Source organism: Chiloscyllium plagiosum, unplaced genomic scaffold (genome assembly GCF_037043375.1).
Source record: "Chiloscyllium plagiosum isolate Xiang-an unplaced genomic scaffold, Cpla_swu_hap1 HiC_scaffold_5, whole genome shotgun sequence".
NCBI classification, from domain to species: Eukaryota; Metazoa; Chordata; class Chondrichthyes; order Orectolobiformes; family Hemiscylliidae; genus Chiloscyllium; species Chiloscyllium plagiosum.
In genome coordinates, this window is record NW_028270143.1 from 13,004,611 (window position 1) to 13,025,733 (window position 21,123).

At 39.3% G+C, this 21,123-nt stretch overlaps 1 protein-coding gene across 5 annotated transcripts in view; it reads right to left on the reverse strand.

The window, feature by feature from the left end:
- Positions 1 to 3,204: 3,204 nt before the first annotated feature.
- The window catches only part of adcy2b (adenylate cyclase 2b (brain)), a 627,652-nt gene continuing 609,733 nt past the window's right edge, over positions 3,205 to 21,123 (reverse strand). For all 5 annotated transcript variants that reach the window (XM_087986815.1, XM_087986818.1, XM_043689618.2 and 2 more), the window contains 4 exons: positions 18,749 to 18,856; positions 9,599 to 9,713; positions 7,658 to 7,782; positions 3,205 to 3,680 (listed from right to left, as the gene is read on the reverse strand). In XM_087986815.1, the coding sequence (XP_087842941.1) occupies positions 3,528 to 3,680; positions 7,658 to 7,782; positions 9,599 to 9,713; positions 18,749 to 18,856 (501 nt within the window). In that variant the 3' untranslated portion in view covers positions 3,205 to 3,527. The remainder of the gene's footprint in view (positions 3,681 to 7,657; positions 7,783 to 9,598; positions 9,714 to 18,748; positions 18,857 to 21,123) is intronic.

The following is a 21,123-nucleotide window of genomic DNA, read 5'->3' on the forward strand; positions in this document are numbered from 1 at the left end:
CAGTGATGAACAGATCTGGAGGGTGGTACCGAGTTGGAGGCTTGGGACTGGGATAATGTGGGAGAGGGAAAATGAGGAAGCTGTTGACATCCACATTTATCCTTGTGGTTGCAGGGTCCCAAGGTGGAATCTGAGGCATTCCTGCTCCAGGAGTCGGGTGGTAATGCTTTGGTGGTGGAAGAGGCCCAGGACCTGCATGTCCTTGACGGAGTGGGAGGGGGAGTTAAAGTGTTCAGCCATGGGGCAGTGAGGTTTTTCAGAGAACACCTTTGGCACACCCACACCCACCAACCTCACTTCAACTCCCCCTCTCACTCTGTCAAGGATATGCAGGTCCTGGGCCTCTTCCACACGACGCCTGGAGCAGGAATACCTCATATTCCACCTTGGGACCCTGCAACCACACAGGATATTATGGAAAATAAAGAACATGAAAGCATAGGAAGGGTTAAAGCATGAAGACCACTGGGATCTGTGTTCTGTGGAGGCAGGATGGGATAACCATAGTGGAACATTCTTACTCCAATTAGCAGAGTAAGGTTCAGGCTGAAAGGTCACTATGGCGAGATGAGATAACACAAGTAATAATGCAAGTTTCTCTGTTAAGTGTTATTATGTCAGGACTGGGACCATAAATATTTGGGACATGACATTAAAATATCTAATTAATAGTTAGTAGAGTCAGCTTGAGACAGGAGACTATTATAACAGATGGAATAGCTAAATATCTATCATGATAGGTTAGTCTGCAATTGAAGGTCACTGTAGCAGAGTTAGCAATAAATATCTAACCGAGACATTAGAATAACATCAAGTAGAAAGTACAACTGAAGAGATAATGGGAACTAACATCACTAGTTTATTGTGTAGCTAGAGTGAGGAACTTTGATTGATATAGTTGGACATGCTGATAAGCTAACAGAAACATGATAAAAAAATATAAAATCCACGGATCCTGAGGTTCGTGGGCATCAGCTTTCTCAGTCTCATGGTTTTTTGTTTGCAAATAAAAGATCTACTTCTTGAAGAACTCTCTGCGTCTCCTGGTGGTTCTCTATATTTTCTCCACAACAATATATGTGGATTTCAACAGCTTCCTCATTTCCCCTCCCCCCACATTATTCCACTTGCAAGCCTCCAACTCAGCTCTTGCCCATAAGCCTCATTCCTGATGAAGGGCTTATGCCCAAAACATCGATTCTCCTGCTCCTCAGATGCCGCCTGACTTGCTGTGCTTTTCCAGCACCACACTTTCAACTCTGATCTCCAGCTTCTGCAGTCCTCACTTTTGTCTGTACTTGCAAGGAACAGATTTGGGAATACACATTTGTATTTAAGAAATAAATGGAAAAATTGTAAAAATACAGAGTGAATTGTACATTTTCTGCATTGAAAAGGGGACTGTGATTTTATCAAGGAAGTCAACAGCTTAACATGTGCTCTAAGCCAGCTCCTGTTTGTGGGAAAATCAAGGCAAGCAAAGCTTTCAAGGAGATAAGAGATGGGATTTATGACCTTTAATTACTGGTAGATCTGGTTATTGAAAGAATGGTGGGAGGGAGACTTTATGATAATAGTTGCCTAGCATTAGTGTCCTAGGCCCAACCATTTTCAGTTGTTTTGTCAATGGCCCTCCTTTCTCATAAAGTCAAGAATAGGGATGTTTGCTGATGATTGCACCATGTTCAGCACCATTTGCAAATCCTTAGATTCTGAAGCAGTCCATGTCCAAAAGGCAGCAAGACCTGACTTGGGCTGAAATGTGACAAGTAACATTTGTGCCATACAAGTACCACGCAATAACCTCAAGAAGAGAGAATCTAACCATTGTCCTATAACTTTCAATAGTGTTACCATCACTTTCAACTTCCTAAAGGGTTACTATTGACTAGAAACTCAACTGGACTAACCATATCGATATAATGGCCTTGAGCAAGTCAGAGGCTAGGAATACAGTAATGACTAACTCGCCTCACAGCTCTCTAAAGTTTGTCAATCATCTACAAAGTAGAAGAGAGGAGTGCAATGGAATATTCTCCACTTGCCTAGATAACTGCAGCTCCAACAACATTAAAGAAGTTTAACACCATCCAGGACAAAGCAGCCCAACTAATTGGCATCACATCCACGAACATCCACTCCATCTACCACCGACGTTCAGGAGCAGCAGTGTGCACCACCTATATGATGCACCAAAAATCATTAGACAAACTCATTTCGACTACCGTTCAGAAGAACAAAGGCAGCAGTTAACATGGGACCACCACCACCTGCAAGTTCCCCTCGAAGCCAAACACCATTCTTGACTTAGAAATATATCACCATTCTGACAGTGTCCTTGGTTCAAAATGCTGGAATTCCCTCCATAACACCATTGTGGGTCTACATGGGTTGCAGCTGTTTAAGAAGGCACCTCACCAACACCTTCTCAAGGGCAACTCAGGGTAGTCAATAAATGGAATCAGCCAGTGATCTCCATATCCAACAAGTGAAGAAAACAAAATGCACAACTTCTACAATTTCATGAACTTAACTGCTACTTGTTCAAAGCACTATAAAGTTAAGATTTTGCAGAATTTTAATCTTTTTGTTTCTCCACTGTCAGTTTTTTAAGGGTATACATATTGCAAACACTAACCTGCTTGTCAAAGCTCTTTGCATCTTTGATTTGATAGAAGAGAAGGTATTTGTTATCGACAATAGGAACCTGACTGACTTGTTCCCAACACTGAACCTGACACCATCTGAGACCTGTATAACTGGCCATGTTGCTAATCTGGGTCAACGAAAAATTTGTACTGATCAGTGGAGGAGTGGGACTAGAAAGGAAACAGTGCCCCCTCCCTCTCAACTTTGGTCATAGCAACAGGTGTCACACCCTGGTTCAGACTCGATCCAACTTTTAGACTCTGTGGATATTAGTCATTCTAATGTGTTTTAGGACACAAAGCCATATTGAAATACAGTTGAAATACTGAAGCTCAGAAGACGAGTTAATGGACATAAAACATAAACTCTGATTTTGCTCCACAAATTCTTTGAGACCTATTGAGTTTCTCCAGCAATTTTTGTTTTGTTTCATGTTTCCAGTATCAGGAATTATTTTTTCGTTGAAGCCCATTTCATTGGTGGTCTCTACTGAGGTATAAAGTATTATATTTTATTTTGCCATGAAAGAACAACAAATGACAGATTCTGTAAATTAAACAACATACAAACTTTTAATGAATTAGTTATTACAAAACAGTGACTTTAAATGCGTAACACATTTGTAAAAACTGGTCCTCGTGATTGTTGTAGTTTGCTCAATTGTAGCAAATAGGGCATCCACAGCTCATGTGAGAGTTGCTAAGCCTAAGAGTTTAGATGCAAGTAGCTCTACATATCCAAAACATAGGCAATGTATGTGCAGCTAAGGATGGAATCAAACTATGTACAAATTATGTATTTAGAATACTTTTTCAGAGGCATATCACACTTTGCTGCTGAATATGTAATCTTTGATGTAATATGTAATCTTCTGTTCATCAGGTCATCAGATTTCCTTGTGATAACGATCGTGTCATTTCTGTATTAACAAAGTATGTTTTCAGCTCTCCTTTCCCTTTGACATTTATTATTCCTCTGCATGTACAGTTGTAGCCAAGTGTTTGTAAGATGTTACTGGTTTCTTCTGTTATCTGGAAGTGATTAAAATAGTTTCATTACTCCAGTAATTTATCTTATTTATGTAATAATGCTTTCCATTAAAACAATCTTAAGAAGCTTTAATCTGTAACTTGTTTGTAAAACGTTGCAATATAACCAATATGTTGATACTTAGGTCTTGGATTTTTTTTTCCTTCTAATTAGCATCCATTTTCAGAGCAGGAACATTCACCTGTGTTACTGAAAAGAATTACTCCAAAATTTATGATTCAAGATTAATGTACGTAACTTGCAGTATATGCAACTGTGCCATGCTACAAGCCCAACTAGCTGTGCTAAATTTGTTGCCAATGTTATTCTTTGCACAATAAGAATTATCAAGCAAATGTTGTTCAGTTGCAGAATTACATTGTATGCCAGCATCTACTGGAAGGTACATATATTCACATACACATGGTCCTGTTCTTTTCAGACAGAATAAACATGCACACATCAACAAAATTGATGACAACCCATTCATGGATTCATTTCTCAGGCCCAGTCTGGTTTGAAATCTAAACAAAATCTGGCAGCTAACAGTCAATCATCATTACCGCTGCATTGTCTATGGCAATGCCTCCATCATTCAGAGTTCACTCCCAACCAATCAGCTTTCTCCTCTCAAACTGTATAAATGATCTCCCCTCTCCCCATTGGTATTCTTGTGAATTGTCCTAGTAGGCGCAAGACAAAAAGTTTCAAGAAAAGTAACTTTTTTTTTCTTGACAATAATAGTTATCATCTATCATCTATGAGACAGAAAAAGAAGCCAAAACAGGCAGAGTGAACACACTGGGACATATACCACCAACCTCAATGAGAGGAAACCCCATAAATTCAGAGATTGGTCACTCTGGTGTTGTCAGTATGCTGCCTGTTCCTTCTTTTGAAATAGCAACTGATTGACTGCTTGCTTCCATTTTCCAAAGATCATTGCTTCTTATCCCTGGCTTATCACAAAAGACCATGGAAGCATCTTGACGTTGATGAAGTGGCTACTCAATATCATGAATAGAGATTGTGTAGAGATTGTCCAGTAATGGCAAGTTTAATAGAACTTCTGCAGGTATCTCTCCGTTATGTGTTTTGTTTTGGAAAACAATGCCTAGTAAAGATAATACTTTACAATGATGCTGAAACAGAGGACTGGGCCTCTTTATTTGTTTAAATCATAGCTGATATGTATGTTATCCTTAAATCCCATCTTAAAGTCTGAAAAGAACATTCCTCAGCCCTGCACCCACAATGTGGGTAGCCAGCATCCCATATAACAGTTCCATTGATACACGGAGAAATGTTATTTTAAAGAAAGCATACTGGTATATTGTTACATTATTCCAATTTGATTTTGGAATTGTGTTGTAATGTGTAGGCATACATGGATAGCCACAGATTTATACACTCACTACTCCACCTATGGTCAGAAGTGCTCAAAATACATGGGCTGGTGGGCAGATCCACCTCTTGAATCCACAATTCATCCTGGAAAATTCCCTCTGAGAGGGTGAGCAATCAGGAAAAGTCAGCCTCATGAATAGAATGAAAGAAATGGTGAGGACTCATTCCTGCAATCACAGGCATGTTCTCTCCCCTGCTTACTTCTGACAGGTTCATAGTGAGCATAGTATGTGGCTGCTATAAGCAAGGCTGGAGGCTGTGGGTGTAGGCTGTCAGGCAACATAGTGAGACTGACTAAAAAGGTCAGTGAGACAGGGAAGCAAAACTAGCAAGGCTGGGCCCAGGGGACCAATGGAGTGACAGTGAGGGCATGCAGATGGAATGGAGGAATGGAGCTATGAGGCAGGGGTGGGGTAATGAGGAGGAAAGAGGAGACATAGTGGACAGGAACTGTAGTGGGGGTGAATTGGGCTACAAAGTGGGAGGGAGGCACTGCGGATTGTGGAGAAAGTCTGAAAGGGGCGAGAGTGGAGTGAGGATCCGTATAAAGACCAAATCACTTTATTTACCTTATGATTGGACTGTGGACGAAAAGAAGCTACTGCTTTAAACCAAGGGAACTGTAGCTGCAGTTTTGCAAATAGTGTTTACTGGAGCATACCAAGAGCTGTATACAATTTGGTATTTTCCTGGAACAGGGATAGGCAGTTGATAGACTCTGAACTAAAGACAAACTGCTAGACAATAATGTTCTGATCGCCACCTGACCAGGTGATCATGGCTTGTGGGTAGGCCAGTGCAGCAGAAACCCAGCTAGCCTGCAAAGAGGTAGCCCCAAAGCAGCTTTCTCCTGTGTTTCTCCTGAGTGGAGATCCAGTTAAAATCTAGCTGTCTTCTAATCACCTTACTCTGAAAATTCCCTATTGAAGGAGAAATAAAACGCCTTTAAGAACAGTGAATGGATACACTTTCAATCAGTGAATGAAGTAGGACATCAGTGCGCGAACAACCTTATATTATCAGCAAAGATCTAAAAAAGAAATGAAAGGAAAAGAAAGAAATCAACTATGGCCCACAGAGGTGTGATCATATTGTTTCTCTGATCTTTTTAAAATTCTTTTTCCAGCCTTAATATCATGTTTTATCTGTCATTTGTGTCTCTCTGCTTATGAAAGGGAGAATTAAGAAAGAGATAGAGTTGTAAAGTTATAAGTCGACAATTCATTCATTCTAATTGCCATTTGTTAAACACAGTTTGTTTATACCAATCAGTTATTTTCTTGTTATGTACAAAGATCTGGCAAGTGTTTTCTTTTAACCCCTGAGTCTGTCAGTCAGGTAAATTAAGGACTTTGGATAGCTTGACTCTTTTTTTTCATATTTGTGATGATTCCAGGAATAACATGGCTTGATTTACAACACACTACCCCCAGCGAGTCATGATAAAAAAGATGTGATTGTATAATTTAATATTGAATAGTCTTACTTCATTAAGATGTGTATTTATTTGTAATAACATCTTGCATACTGTTACTTACTTGAGCTGCAGCAATTGTGTTACAGACAAACATGCAAGAGTTTAGCTGTGACCTCGCCAGTCTAAAACATATTTAGGGTGATGATAACTTGTCTATAGTAGCATCAGCAAGATCGTCAAAACATAATTGTTAACTTATACCTGTTGTGTATAAGGAATTATGGCTTTCCTTATGTTTGTAACTTTAAGTTTAGTAGAACAGTAATAATAATTATTGGCAAAATTGATAAATCCTCTTTATTCTGCTTCTGCATGAATTTCTGTCCCACATATCAACACAAATACAGAGGAGTCATTTTTACTCAGAATGCATTATCTGACGAAGGAGTTACTGTGACTCCAGAAAGGAGCTCCTGAAAACCAAAAAAGTAGCCCCTGAAAATCAAAAAGTAAATCTTGAAAAACCTGAAGAGGGATCCTTGAAAATAAAAACCAAACATATTCTGAGCCCTAATAGTGTACCAAAGCAACAGTGAATCAGTCCACCTGCCACACTGAGAGCTCCAAGACATACACTCCATATTTATGTGTACAAGTTTAATTATTTCTGAATTTTGGGAACCGTATACACCAAATGACCAGCTAGATCCAAAAACTGGATGTTTCCTTGTCAGAGCCCCTCACATGAACATCTAGATGAACTTTTTAGGGAATACCAGATTGATTCTTTTAACATTGATTTTTTTAATGCTTGCCCACTGGGTACAACATTCTGTTAAGAGTATTAGATCAGTAAATCCGTCCTTTGAAAAATAATCATACGCGACCCCTTTGAAAATCCCCACATTTGGTGATGAACCCTTACTAAACTTTGTTAGAACCTCTCTTCCTTTACGTCAATGTGCTTAATTCCTTTTTTAACTTTAGGACAGTTAAAAAAAAGCTAGATTTATATTGTACCTAAACTGGAAATATGCTAATTGTTCATGAAAGATTGACTGGTACAAATAACTGCAGCTATCTGCAGCACACAAAGTGCATCCATTTGGCAATAATATTTGACAAACTTTGCAGAAGTGGTTCAAAGGAGAATACCTGTATTTTGCCAAGAACTCCTGTGCTGTCCATTCGGCTTGCCACATTAACACTATTACCCCAGATATCATACTGTGGTTTCTGAGCTCCAATTACTCCAGCAATAACAGGACCGTGGTTAATACCTGCCAGAAAATTAAACAATTACTTTACATGCAATCTTATGAAAGATAGTGTCTCTATAACTCTCACTATCTTTGCCACTAAAGTAAAACTACAGGCATATGGGCAACAAAATATTTTGGCCCAAATCTCTCATTTCCCAGACTGCTGGAGAACATTAGGGGCATGTTGATATCTCCACATACTGACCTCTGTAGGAAGAGCTCAGCAAGTTTAAGCTTTCGGTCCACAATTTGACTGTTCTCTGAGATATCAGACAAGATGCATTACATAACTTGAGCTAGAATTGGAGATTTCAGAGAACTCCATAGGATTTACCTTAATAGTTAACCAGGCAATGTTAGAAAGTAAAAAATGCATTAACGCCTGGCTATCTCCAGAGCTGACACTCCAGTCACCCATAGTAACCACCCAAATACCCCTCTGATACACCCCAAATTACATCCATGACCCCCCTAACAACCTTCAGACATCCTGACTGATCACTGACTATAGCCCATTGACCACCTAACTGTCCAAGTATACATCCCAAACCCAACTAATACAGCACCCTCCAGCCACTTTACCCATGTACTGATGGTGGTGGTGGTGGTGTGGGGGAGGGTGGGGGAGTTGCCAAGGGACCCATGTCATATCCGTGACAGATGAAGTCAGTTCTTGGGTTAGGGAATGTCCAATCTCAGGGGTGCATTGGATACTGAGCAGAAAGTGTTGAGTCTCAGAGTGGGAGTGTGGGGGTGTTGGCGCAGAAAAGTATCAGCTCCCTGGCGTGGGTTTGGGTGATGGCTCCCAGGGTAATGTACTCAGGTCAGGGTTAATGGGTGTAAGTGCTGCTGTAGTAAGGGGTGTGGGAGTTAAGTATGGGGTCAGCTGAATAGGTATTCAGGAGATGGATTATGCAGTTTACTCAATGCCATCAGAACCTTTCAAAATCTCCAATTTTTATGTGGAGATCTTTGGAGGGCTCCAGTTGTAGAGGAATTGCCCAGAGTAACATTCAATATCCTGGCTATTCTTTTGGAGCCTGCTAGAAATGGGGATTCCACAGGGTCTCCTCATGCACAGCTCCCAGCCACACTGGAATAATGACTGTCCTGTCATCAGAAAGTCTGCCCCAATATTTTGTTTATCTGAATATCAACAGTATATTTGAGGTTTACTTTTAATAAAGCCTTTCTGTACCAATTAAAACTGGGTATCATAAACATTAGCACTAAAGCTGGATTCAGTGTTTATCTACAAATCCAGAATGAGGAATTCCTTCAATGTTCATAAATATATATTTATTTTGTTTTTAATAGCCAGCTTTATTTGTCTATCAGAAAAGAACATGGGAACTGGCGTGTCACCTGATGCCATTTTTGCTTTACTAAATATGTTAGACTTCATATTATGTACCACAGATAGTCATGTTCTGTCGATTCAGATATCTTGTAATTTGTTAAGACCACATTATTATTATTTATAACAAATATTCACAAGTCTACAATATCACAGATTTACATACATAACCTAGGTGTTGTGTTTACTGTCTTTATATTAACATCCACAACACAGACTGTTACATAGTGAGGGTGACTGAAGGCAAAGGTTGGTACCTTTATGCTAGAACATCACAGATCATGATTTCATGTAGCTAAAAATATAGGTCTATCTGGCCTGTAATCTATACCATACTGCAACCTCCTCAACTCTGCAACATTGTAACTAAGTAGTGGTCTCAAGTTATAAATGCAGTTATTAAAAGAAACAAAAAAGTATTTAATACACACAGTTTCACCACCAGATCACTAGAGCAGGAAGTATAAACATGCATACCAATACGCAGCTTAAAGTCATTGAAAGAATGCTTGTTGATCACATCAAGTTTTATCATAAGTGCGAATGCAAATTCCAACATGGTTCCAATGTGTGTGTACTGTCTGTCTGCTTCCTGCAAATCAAGGGGAATTTAGATATTAGAAATTTAGATAGATCTTACATAACTCAATGTCTGGTTTACAAATAAAACATGGATTCAAATGTATTTAGAAATTGTTTTTGGAACTCAGCAAAAAGAAAATCTGTGGATTTAAATTACAAAAGCACAAAATTCTATTAAGCAATATACAGAAAGTATGGGTCAATACTCACGCTAATAACTAAGTGCTGTATAGCCTTTATGATGAACAATGTGGAATGGTAATACGCAATGAACTGTTTACCAAAAGTCAGTGATCTATATAAATTTCAAACCTGAATTTAAATATTTTAAATGCTACTGTTTAAAATAATTTGTCATTATTTGCCACTTATGACTTAGAATTTAAAAAAAAAAGATCAATTAATTATAAGAAAAATATTGTAAATGATTATATTTTACTTCTTTGATGCACTGATGCTGTGGCTAACTGTTCACAGATCAAAATTAGACAATGTTGCCAATTGATTTGTTTTGCCTGATAAATCTTGCATGTTTTGTGTAGTTGTCCCACTTCTTGTATCAATTTCTGAGCTTTCCTGAAAATGTTGTCAATTATAAAATCACCAGTTTAATTCACAAATCAAAAGTGTGCTGATGCATATTAATTTCCATTATTTTGCCTAATTGTTCTTTCTGGCCTAATAAAATTGCTCTGATAGATTTAATTAGAAATCATTACATTGCAAGTTTAATAAATGCCAGTGTTAGTGATCAGAAATTTTGTTCGGAAGTAGGAGAAGCTCCTAACGGCACTTTTTAAATTACTTGTCCATATGATGAGGGGAGTTGATAGTGAGGTCAGCATTTATTGCCCAAACGGCTGTTATGAGTCAACCAAATAGCAGTGGGGCTGAGTCACATATAGGCCAGACCAGGTAGGGACCGAAGATTTCCTTCCTTAAAGGACATTAGTGAACCAGAGGGTTTCCTATGACAATCAGCAGTGGTTACATGGTCACAATAGGCCAGATTTTTATTTTAGATTTTTATTGAATTCAAATTCACTGTCTGCTATGGTGAGATTTGAACCCTTGCTCCCAGAACATTAGCTTGGATCACTGGAAGACTAGTCCAGTGACATTACCACTTCACCTTTACACCATTCCACGAAATCACAAATCTACTGGTAAAGTTTTTGATGAAGGAAATCAAAATGCAAATAAGTAGCTTTCATTTATTAACACAATTGTTACAGAAAACTGTTAGTTATCTTCAGTTTTGGAATTGACTTAGATTTTGTTTCGGCTTCACTGGGCTCAACGTAGCCTTGCAATCCTAGTCAATACTCAGGCATAAGCATGGATGCCATCCGCTACATTTTTTAACAATTCTAACCAGAATCCCATGAGATGATTGCCGTCTCAAGTCCTGCAACATTAAAAGTCTGCATGGTAACAACAGGTTACCTGATTCCAGGCCGGAGAATGAGTGTTGTCAGAATTGCATGGGGGGGAGGAGGAATAATAAATCATCCACTTAATGATCCTCAAACAGATTAATCTTATCTTGGATAGTAATTAGTCTTTGTGAGGAAAAAAGGGTGGCACGGTGGCTCAGTGGTTAGCACTGCTGCCTCACAGCGCCAGGGACCTGGGTTTAATTCCAGCCTCGGGCGACTATCTGTGTGGAGTTTGCACATTCTCCTCGTGTCTGTGTGGGTTCCCTCTGGGTGCTCCGGTTTCCTTCCACAGTCCAAAAGGTGTGCAGGTCAGGTGAATTGACCATGCTAAATTGCCCATAGTGTTAGGTGCATCAGTCAGAGGAAAATGGGTCTGGGTGGGTGACTCTTCAGAGGGTCGGTGGGCCGAAGGGCCTGTTTCCACGCTGTAGGGAATCTAGTCTAATTTTGTTTTGTAACAATTTTGGATTCCAAGCCATTTGGCAGTACCCAGTTGAGAATGCTTTATATAGTCAGATGTTTAGAGGATTAATTCATGTTAGAAAAAGTAATTGTTGTCTTATCAATACTGCTCCTTCTAAAGCATGTTTGCCAATAAAATGGATGTTGAATACCAATTTGAAATAGATTGGAAGCAAAGAATAGTGCAGGTTCGATGATGGAGGGAGAGGGACAGAAGTGTTAATTTGAATTGGGGCAGAGAATATATGCTTGGCTGAAAAGGATGAAGACAGTATTAATGAAATGAGGTGAGGGGGAATGCCAGGTTTAATCAAAGAGAGTAGGTCAATAACATGAACTTGAATTATTTGAGGAGGAGATAATTGGTTGGATTTTCCTTTTACCATCCTTTTAGCTATTATGATGTGTGCCATGGGGCTTCTTCCCAGTACCCTGACTTTACTATTAAAAAAACTAAATTTCCTGAGTCAGGCCTAATCAGTGATTTTGGTAAAAATGTAGAAACTAGAGGCAAGAGTTTGGCCCTTTGAGACTGCTCCTTCATTCAATATGATCATGGTGGTTTCTTCATCTCAAAACCATATTCCCACATTCTCCTCAATAATTGATGCCTTTAAAATCTGAAAAAAACTCTCTCTTTCTTGAATATATTCAGTAACTTAGCTTCCGTAGCCTTCTGTTATAAAGAGTTTCAAAGGTTCTCTACCCTTAGTATGGAGATGAGAAAAAGTCTCTTTACTCTCTCTGGCCTACCCTCTAGCTTAAGAATGTGATGCCTGGTTCTTGCCACAGAAAACGTCTTCCTTGCAGCTCATCTGTCCAGCTCTGTTAGAATTTTCTACATTTCAATTAGATCCTCTCTCGCTCTTCTCAACTCTAGTGAATATAGGCACAGTTGAATCAATCTTTCAACATGGGACAGTCCAGTCATCCCTGGTGTCTGCTTAGTGAACCTCTGTTGAACCTCTTGTATGGTAAATATATTTTTTCTCTGACTGTAAGGGACTGACATTCGTCTTTGCTAATCCTTTTCTGTGCACATATTTATAGAAAATTTTACAGTCAGTTTCTTTGTACTCTATAATTCAACTCAGATACTCTTTTTTGATCAAGCTTGTTGCCCTTTTTTGCTGAATTTTAAACTGCTACTAATCTGTGCTGTTTCTGGCAATTTTATAAATCTTCTCTTTGGATCAAATGCTATTCTTAATTTATTTGCAAGTCATGGTTGAGTCACCTTTCCTCTTTTAGTTTTGCGCCAGACAGGAATGAATAATTGTAATTCATGCACCCATTCTTTAAATATTAATCACTGCATATCCACCATCAACCATTTCAATAAGGTTGCCTAATCCATCCTTGCCAATTCATGCCTCAAGTGCAAGAACAGGAATATTTTGCTCCATTTGCCTTGGTGACGACACCTGATGTATTGTGTGCTGTTTCACTCTCCTTTACTGAGAAAGAATAGGGAGGGAGTGCAATAAATGTTTACCAGACTGATTCCTGGGACAGTAGAACTAATGTATGAAATAAAACTGGATTGGTTAGGAATATATTCATTCGAGTTTAGATGAATGAGGAGTGGGGGGGAATCTCATAGAAACCTACAAATTTCGAACAGCATCAGGCAGGGTGAACGCAGGAAGAATGTTTCTGATGACCGGGAGAATCCAGAACTATGGATCATAATCTAAGGGAATGGAGTAGGTCATTAGGACTGAAATGAGGAGAAATTTCCTCCAACCAGAGAGTGGCGAGGCTGTGGAATAGTCTGCCATAGAAAAAAGTTGAAGCCAAAACATTGAGTATTTTCAAGACGTTAGATATATTTCTGAGGGATAAAAGGATTAACACATAGGTGGAGAAATCTGGAACAGGACTCTGAGTTAGATGATCAGCCATGACTATAGTGAATGTTGGAGCAGGCTTGAAAGACTGACTGGTCTACTCCTGCTACTATTTTCTACGGTTTCTATGATTCCAAAAGGAAGAGAAACCAGCAAAAAAAGGGACAGAAGTGCTGGAAAAACAAAAAACTCTCAAAGCCATGGAGCAGAAAAGAGGATTGGTGTCCACCACTAAGATTTTTGAATCAGTGCTTCATGTTACCTGGGTTTGATGGTAATCAAACAGGAAGGCAGAAAAATAGAAAAGAATAGAATAAAACTCACACAAATTTAATTTTTAATCGATTTAAATGTTGTGGGATTGAGGTGGAAGCAGGTGTTGTGGTTGAAGGAGGGTAATTGCAGATGTGGGGGTGGAAAATTAGGCCTGGGTTGGGGGGAATAGGAAGCCTCAGGGTGGGACCTCGCAGGCCTGGTCAGGAAAGTTGATGGTTAAAAGTTAGCAGTGGGCTATCATGTACTTTGTGTTGGGACAAATTTGGGGAGTGAAGAGATTTTGGAGGTCTGGTGGTGGGGTATGAGGCAGACAGATCTCATGGTGGAATCTGAGGGTCTTGGAGAGAAGCTCATAGGTAGAGTCATGGTCAATCACTGAGGTAAGTCTGGATCCAGGAAGCAGCAGGTAAAGGCACTCAACTCCGAGATAAGCCAAGTCCTCACCTTGGAAACGTTACTGGATTTCCAGATGCTCTGGAAACACAGTTGATAATTAAATTCCAAAAGTAGAATGGCAACAAAGGTCTCAGGTTTCATTATAAGTACTAACACATCTACTTCAAGCAGTTTGGTTGATTGGCCATTTTGTGGCCTCAGCTAAATGCCAAAATATTTTGTTTAGAGAAAAGTTTGAATTGAGAAATAGATTTTTCAGACTTTCACTCCCAGACAACCCAAACCTGCCTGTTTCTTTTTCCGGTTTCAATTTCTTCCCTCATTAGTCAACTTTATGAAATACTTTTATTTAAGTTGGCAATCAAATGTGTAACACTGCCTCAACTAAATAATGGTATGCATTTGATATAATTCACATGGTGGGTAAACAAATAAATTCACTTCTATATCAACAGACACTCTAGAGAAAATAATCTGCATTCACAGTAGTGTCTGTGCAGACTCATCTTTGAAAAGGAAAATGTCAAGTAGCTTTTATCGCTGGAGAGCTCACTATGGGGAAGATTATAGCAGATTGCATCACTAGTAACGTTGCTGAGATAAACTAGACAATGAAGAGGGTGAATAGACTCTTTACATTATTTGAATTCTAAAAATCTACAGTGAGTAATTTTAATTGGCTGTTGTCATTTACACATGAACCACTTTCATAGTTAGAATTCTAATTAGCAATTCAAATTGTTGCTGCAATTACCAAATTAAACTCATCTGCAGATCCTAATAAGTCTCTTGCACTCTGAAGTTGAGGTGCTAAAGCATGTCACTCATTTTTGAAAATGAGCCTTGGTATATCAATTCCAGTGTAACCATGGCAATACGTTTAATAACCAGATAGACCATTACAATTTTCTCTCCTTTAGTGGAAGTTTATGCTGTAATTATAAACAGGAGCATAACCACTAAAGGTGCTACACTTTGCAGTAAAAAATATCTGGATGGTTTAAAATACTTTATAAGGCAATCATGTCAGGAACAAAAAAAACTGCTGGAGAAACTCGACAGGTCTGGCAAAATCTGTGAAAAGAGAAACAGAGTGAATGTTTTGAGTCAAGTGATCTTCTTCAGTACATTTCAGGACTGTGATAGAGCATCTGTAATACAACTGAAATCAAAATAGAGTGTATCTATGTTGGATTTAAATTAATTTACCTGAATGGATTGCTATCACCTTCCATTGACAGTCTATACTTCCCACTGCCTCAGGAAAGAGAAGCCAATATAACCAAAGACTCTTACCACCCCAGGTTATACTCTCTTCCACCTCTCCCATTGGCAGAAGAATCAAAAGTTTGAAAACAGATATCAATAGATTTACGAACAGCTTCTTCTCCGCTATTATCAGACGTATGAACGGACTTATTAGAGCTGAACTTCTCTGTACGTTCTTTGTATATTCTGCAATCTGTTCTATTATCCTGATGTACTTATGCAAGGTATGGTTTGTCTAGTTAGCACACAAAACAATACTTTTCATTGTACCTCGGTACATGTCACAATAATAAATCAAATCAAATCTCTTAATAATTATTTGGTTGTATAGAACTTAAATACTGCTAAAAGGAGAAAAGAATGAGAGAAGCTGACTTGATAAAATAGAAGACACCAAGTTATACAGTATGAGAAGAGGGTGCTGACTGGTTGAGTCATCACTGGCATTGAGATACAGCATGAACAGTTAACTATCAATCTCAGGTCTCAGAGCAGGCAAGTAGATTTAACTCAGTGTCCTGCATGCTGGCGCTGATGAGTGCAAGACAAGAAGCTTTAACATGCTGTCCCCATTTAGCAATGTTTAAATTCCTTTCTTTCAACAGTGTCAGTGCTTTTCATTAATCCTTTACTCAAAAACCATGTGTTTCTGCCAAGAAGGAAAACAGTAACATAGGCCAAGCAATAGGCCATTCAGTCCCTTGAACCTGTTCCACCATTCAATGAGATCATGGCTGATCTGTGGCCTAATTCCATATACCAGCCTTTGACCCATATCACTTTAAAAGCTTAACAAAACATAGATCTATCCCAAAGTTAAAATTAACCTGATCCTGCACTCATTGCCATTTGTGGAAGAGAGTTCCAAATAACTATCACCCTTTGTATGCTGAAATGCTTCATAACATCGCTCCCTAATGGTCTGGCCCAAATTCTCATACTAAGCCCCCTACTGCTAGAATCTTCAGCAAGTTGAAATAACGTATCTTTATCTACTCTGACTTTTGCTGTTAATAGTTTGAAGATTGCAACAGATCACCACTTAACCATCTAAAATTCTGGAGAAAACAGATCTAATTCACATAATCTCTCCTTACAACTTAACCTTTTAAGACTAAGTGTTATTTCTGTAAACCTACATTGTAATCCCTCCAAGATCAATATGTCCTTCATAAGGTTGGTGCTCAGATCTGCTCATATATTCCAAGTGGAGTCTAACCAGGGCTTGGTATAACTGCAGCATAACTTCTGCATACTTGTGCTCCAGTCCCCTAGATATAAAGACCAACATTTCATCAGTTTTTATTGATTATTTTCTGTACCAGTTTCAAAGCTCATTGCACCTGAATCTCCATGTCTCTTTGGACATCCATAGTATTTAACTTCATACCATCTAAAATATATCCTGATCTATCATTTTTCAGTACAAAATGGATAACATTAAACTTGCTTACATTGAACTCCAGCTGCCAGTTTTGTCCATTCATTTAGTCTACTCACTTATTCCTTTTGTGATTTTATGTGACCATCTAAGCTGTCAATAATGCGTCTAAACTTTGTGTCAGCAGCAAGATTGCATATTTGATTTTCTATGTCATTTGTTAATAAATAATGTGAATAATTGAAGCCCTTACACAGATCCTTGTGGAACACCACTGGCCACATTGTGCCAATTTGAGCACCTTCTCATTATCCCTATTTCTTGTTGCCTGCCACTCAACCAATTTCCCAGCAACATCAATGCTTTTCACTCAATTCTTAGTTCCTTTCCAGGGACTCCATGCTCCAAAGAGCAGGATCCCCAGTACCAACAGATGCCCTGCGGCTCCAAGCTGCTGTTGGAAGGGTTAATGTTTTGATTAGTGGGACCTGCCTGGTTGGTCCCAGCCAGGGGAAATTAATTCTTCCACCTCCCTGCGAGGGCCTCCTATCATTGTAACCTCAACAAAGGCTACCTTTATCTCTACTGCTGCAGAAGCTGCTATGTTGCATCAACTCGGATAGGACTGGCAGGCCAGATATCGGCTTTTTAATTTTCAACTGCCAGGAAGAATGCCCCCTTACCTCCTCAGTGATCTGGCTAACTGCTCTTATGGACTTAGGACTCCCAATGCAATATCATGTCAGGACTTATTTCATGCTGGGAAAATCATGGCCATAATCTTTTCAATTAAAGCCATTAACACTAAAGAATCATAGAATCCCTATGGTGTAGAAAGAAGCCATTTGGCCCATTGAGTCTGCACCAACCCTGTGAAGAGCCTCCTTCCAGACCCAGTCCCCAACCCTATGCCCATACAAGGCATCAACCATGGCTAATTGATCTAGTCTGCACATCCCTGCTCACTACAGGGGAATTTAGTATGGCCAATCCACCAAAACCGCACATCTTTGGACTGTGGAAGGAAACCACAGCACCAGGTGAAAACTCACGAAGACATGGAGAGAACGTGCAAACCCTGCAGAGACAGTCACCCAAGGCTGGAATTGAACGTGGGTCCCTGACACTATAAGGCAACAGTGCTAACCACTGAGCCACCATGATGCCCTAGATTATAGAAACCTGAGACTCTTTCCAGAAAAAGGCTATAGAAACTAGAATAAAATTAAAAATCACAACACCAAATTATAGTCCACCAGGTTTATTTGGAAGCACGAGCTTTTGGAGCTCTTCTCCTCAACCACCTGATGAAGGAGCGTCGCTCCGAAACCTAGTGCTTCCAAATAAACCTGTTGGACTATAACCTGGTGTTGTGTGATTTTTAACTTTGTACACCCCAGTCCAACACTGGCACCTCCAAATCGAAACTATAATAATTATAGCTTCCATGACTGACAGAGAGTTTTGTTAAGTTTTCATTAGATATAGAAAAATGGCAGGATAATAAATTTGAGGGATAGTTCAAATCTAATTACTCAACAGTGCTTTAGGTCAATGGGCTGAATGACCTTTCCTTTTCCCAATCAATCTTTGATCCTAATTGTTCAGTAAGTATGTATCACCCAGTGTATGGATAAATATAAAATTATTCCTATAATTATTCATTTTTCTTTCAAAAAGTGGGGAGCAACAAAACTAGAGAAAGTAGAGTTTGTGACAGTGACCATGTATTTGGATGGTGCCTGCTTCTACCAGAGGAAATATGAATCATAGACGTTTTATATGTTTCCTTTGGCAATTGCCTTACTCTCCATGGTGTTGCTACTCATATCGATTCCGCATCATCTCCTGTGCGGAAGTTTGTTTCTCAAATTATAGTATGCCTTTCTAAATTCAAAATTGATTACTGACTGGTACTGAAAATGTGCTACTGAAAATTAATTTTACCGAAAGAAAAAAGGATACATCTTACCTGGCTGAACTCTTGAACTGTGGCAGCACTTAACCCGGTTGCTGCCATATACGTGCTCCCGATAGTTTTGATCTTTTCTACTCCACTGAATTTAGGTTTGGACAATAGCTGTTGGGAAATACATGTATCATTTATGTGGTAACTACATTTCAAATGATAGTGATGTGCGTGCATGTATATATTATATGGAGGAGTGAAGGTGCTATGATTGTTTTAAACTACTATGAAACCAACATTTATTTTTGATTTTTTTCATAAATAAGCGACAAACAAGTAAGATTGCGTACATCAAAATATTCAAATCAATTCTAAACCAATATACTCCAAAAAACGCAGAAGTGTAGGTGATGGTACTGGATGTCTTGAAATGCAGGTGCACCCGAGAACTCTGTGGGAAGCTAGGGAAGTGAGTACTGGGCCTCTTGTTGAGATATTTGATTCATCGATAGTCACAGGTGAGGTGTTGGAAGACTGGCGGTTAGCTAATGTGGTGCGACTATTTAAGAAAGGTTGTAAGGAAAATCCAGGGAACTATGGACCGGGAGCCTGACATTGGAGGTGGGCAAGTTGTTGGAGGGAATCTGGAGGGACAGGATTTACATGTATTTGGAAAGGCAAGGACTGATTAAGGATAGTCAGCATGGCTTTGTGTATGGGAAATCATGTCTCACAAACTTGATTAAGGTTTTTGAAGAAGTAACAAAGAGGATTGATGAGGGCAGAGTGATGGACGTGATCTATATGGAATTTAGTAAGGTGTTCGACAAGGTTCCTCATGGGGCACTGGTAAGCGAGGTTAGAAATCACAGAATACAGGGAGAACTGGCCATTTGGATACAGAACTGGCTTGATGGTAGAAGACTGGGTGGTGGTGGAGGGTTGCTTTTCAGACTGGAGGCCTGTGACCAGGTGCTGGGTCCACTACTTTTCATCATTTATATAAATGATTTGGATGTAAATCAAGGCCAGGAGGTATAGCTAGTAAGTTTGCAAATAACACCAAAATTGGAGGTGTAGTCGACAGCAAAAAAGTTGACCTCAAATTACAACAGGGTCTTGACCAGGTGGGCCAATGACCTGAGGAATGGCAGATGGAGTTTAATTTAGATAAATGCGAGGTGGTGCATTTTAGAAAAACAATTCAGAGCAGCACTTATACACTTAACGGTAAGTTCCTGGGGAATGTTATTGAACAAAGTGACCTTGAAATGCAGGTTCATAGCTTCTTGAAAGTAGAGTCGCAGGTAGATAGGACAGTGAAGAAGACATTTGGTATGCTTTCCTTTATTGGTCAGAGTATTGAGAATAGGAGTGGGGAGGTCATGTTTGCGGCTGTACAGGACATTGGTTAGGCCATTTTTGGAATATTGCATGCAATTCTGGTCTCCTTCCTACAGGAAGGATGTTGCAAAACTTGAAAGGGTTCAGAAAAGATTTACAAGGATGCTGCCAGGGTTGGAGAATTTGAGCTATAGGAAGAGGCTGAATAGGTTGGGGCTGTTTTCCCTGGAGCATGAGGCTGAGGGGTGACCTATTGAGGTTTATAAAATCATGAGAGGTATGGATGGGATAAATAGACAAGGTGTTTTCCCTGGGGTGGGGGGAGTCCAGAACTAGAGGGCATAGGTTTAAGGTGAGAGGAGAAAGATATAAAAGGGACCTAAGGTGATGAATGTGTGGAATGAGCTGCCACAGGAAGTGATGGAGGCTGGTACAATTACAGCATTTAAAAGGCATCTGAATGGGTATATGAATACGAAGAGTTTAGAGCGTTATAGGCCAAATGCTGGCAAATGGGACTAGTTCAGGTTAGGATATCTGATCTGGACTGAAGGATCTGTTTCTGTTCTGTACATCTCTATGACTCTTTGACACAAAAATGATGCAATTGATTGTTTGGATGCTATATTCAACTGATATTTCATCTAAAAGCAGGAATATACTGAAATACGGTAGCAAAGGCAGTGATTCAAGTTTATTCTGAAAGTCAGCCTGTGGAGTTATTGAATCCATCATGGTTTGGGAAAAGCAAACTGAATGATGCCCAATGTATAATCCAAAGCATTTGAACATAAATACATACCTTATCTAGCATAAATAAAATCCATAAGGAAAAGCAAAATTGATTATCAACAACAGGTTCAGAAAAGATTTATAAGGCTGTCTCATAAACAAAATTGCAGAATATCAAATAGTCAAAACAATGTCTTTGGCCAACTGAGTCCACTCCTACTCCCTGCAAGAGCTATTTAGTCTCACCCCTCTGCTGTTCACCATCGCATTTTTCCTTCTTTGCGCTTTTCCATTTCCTTTCTGAAAGCCATGATTGAATCAGCCTTCACTGAACTGTTAGCAGTGCATTTGAGATCCTAATT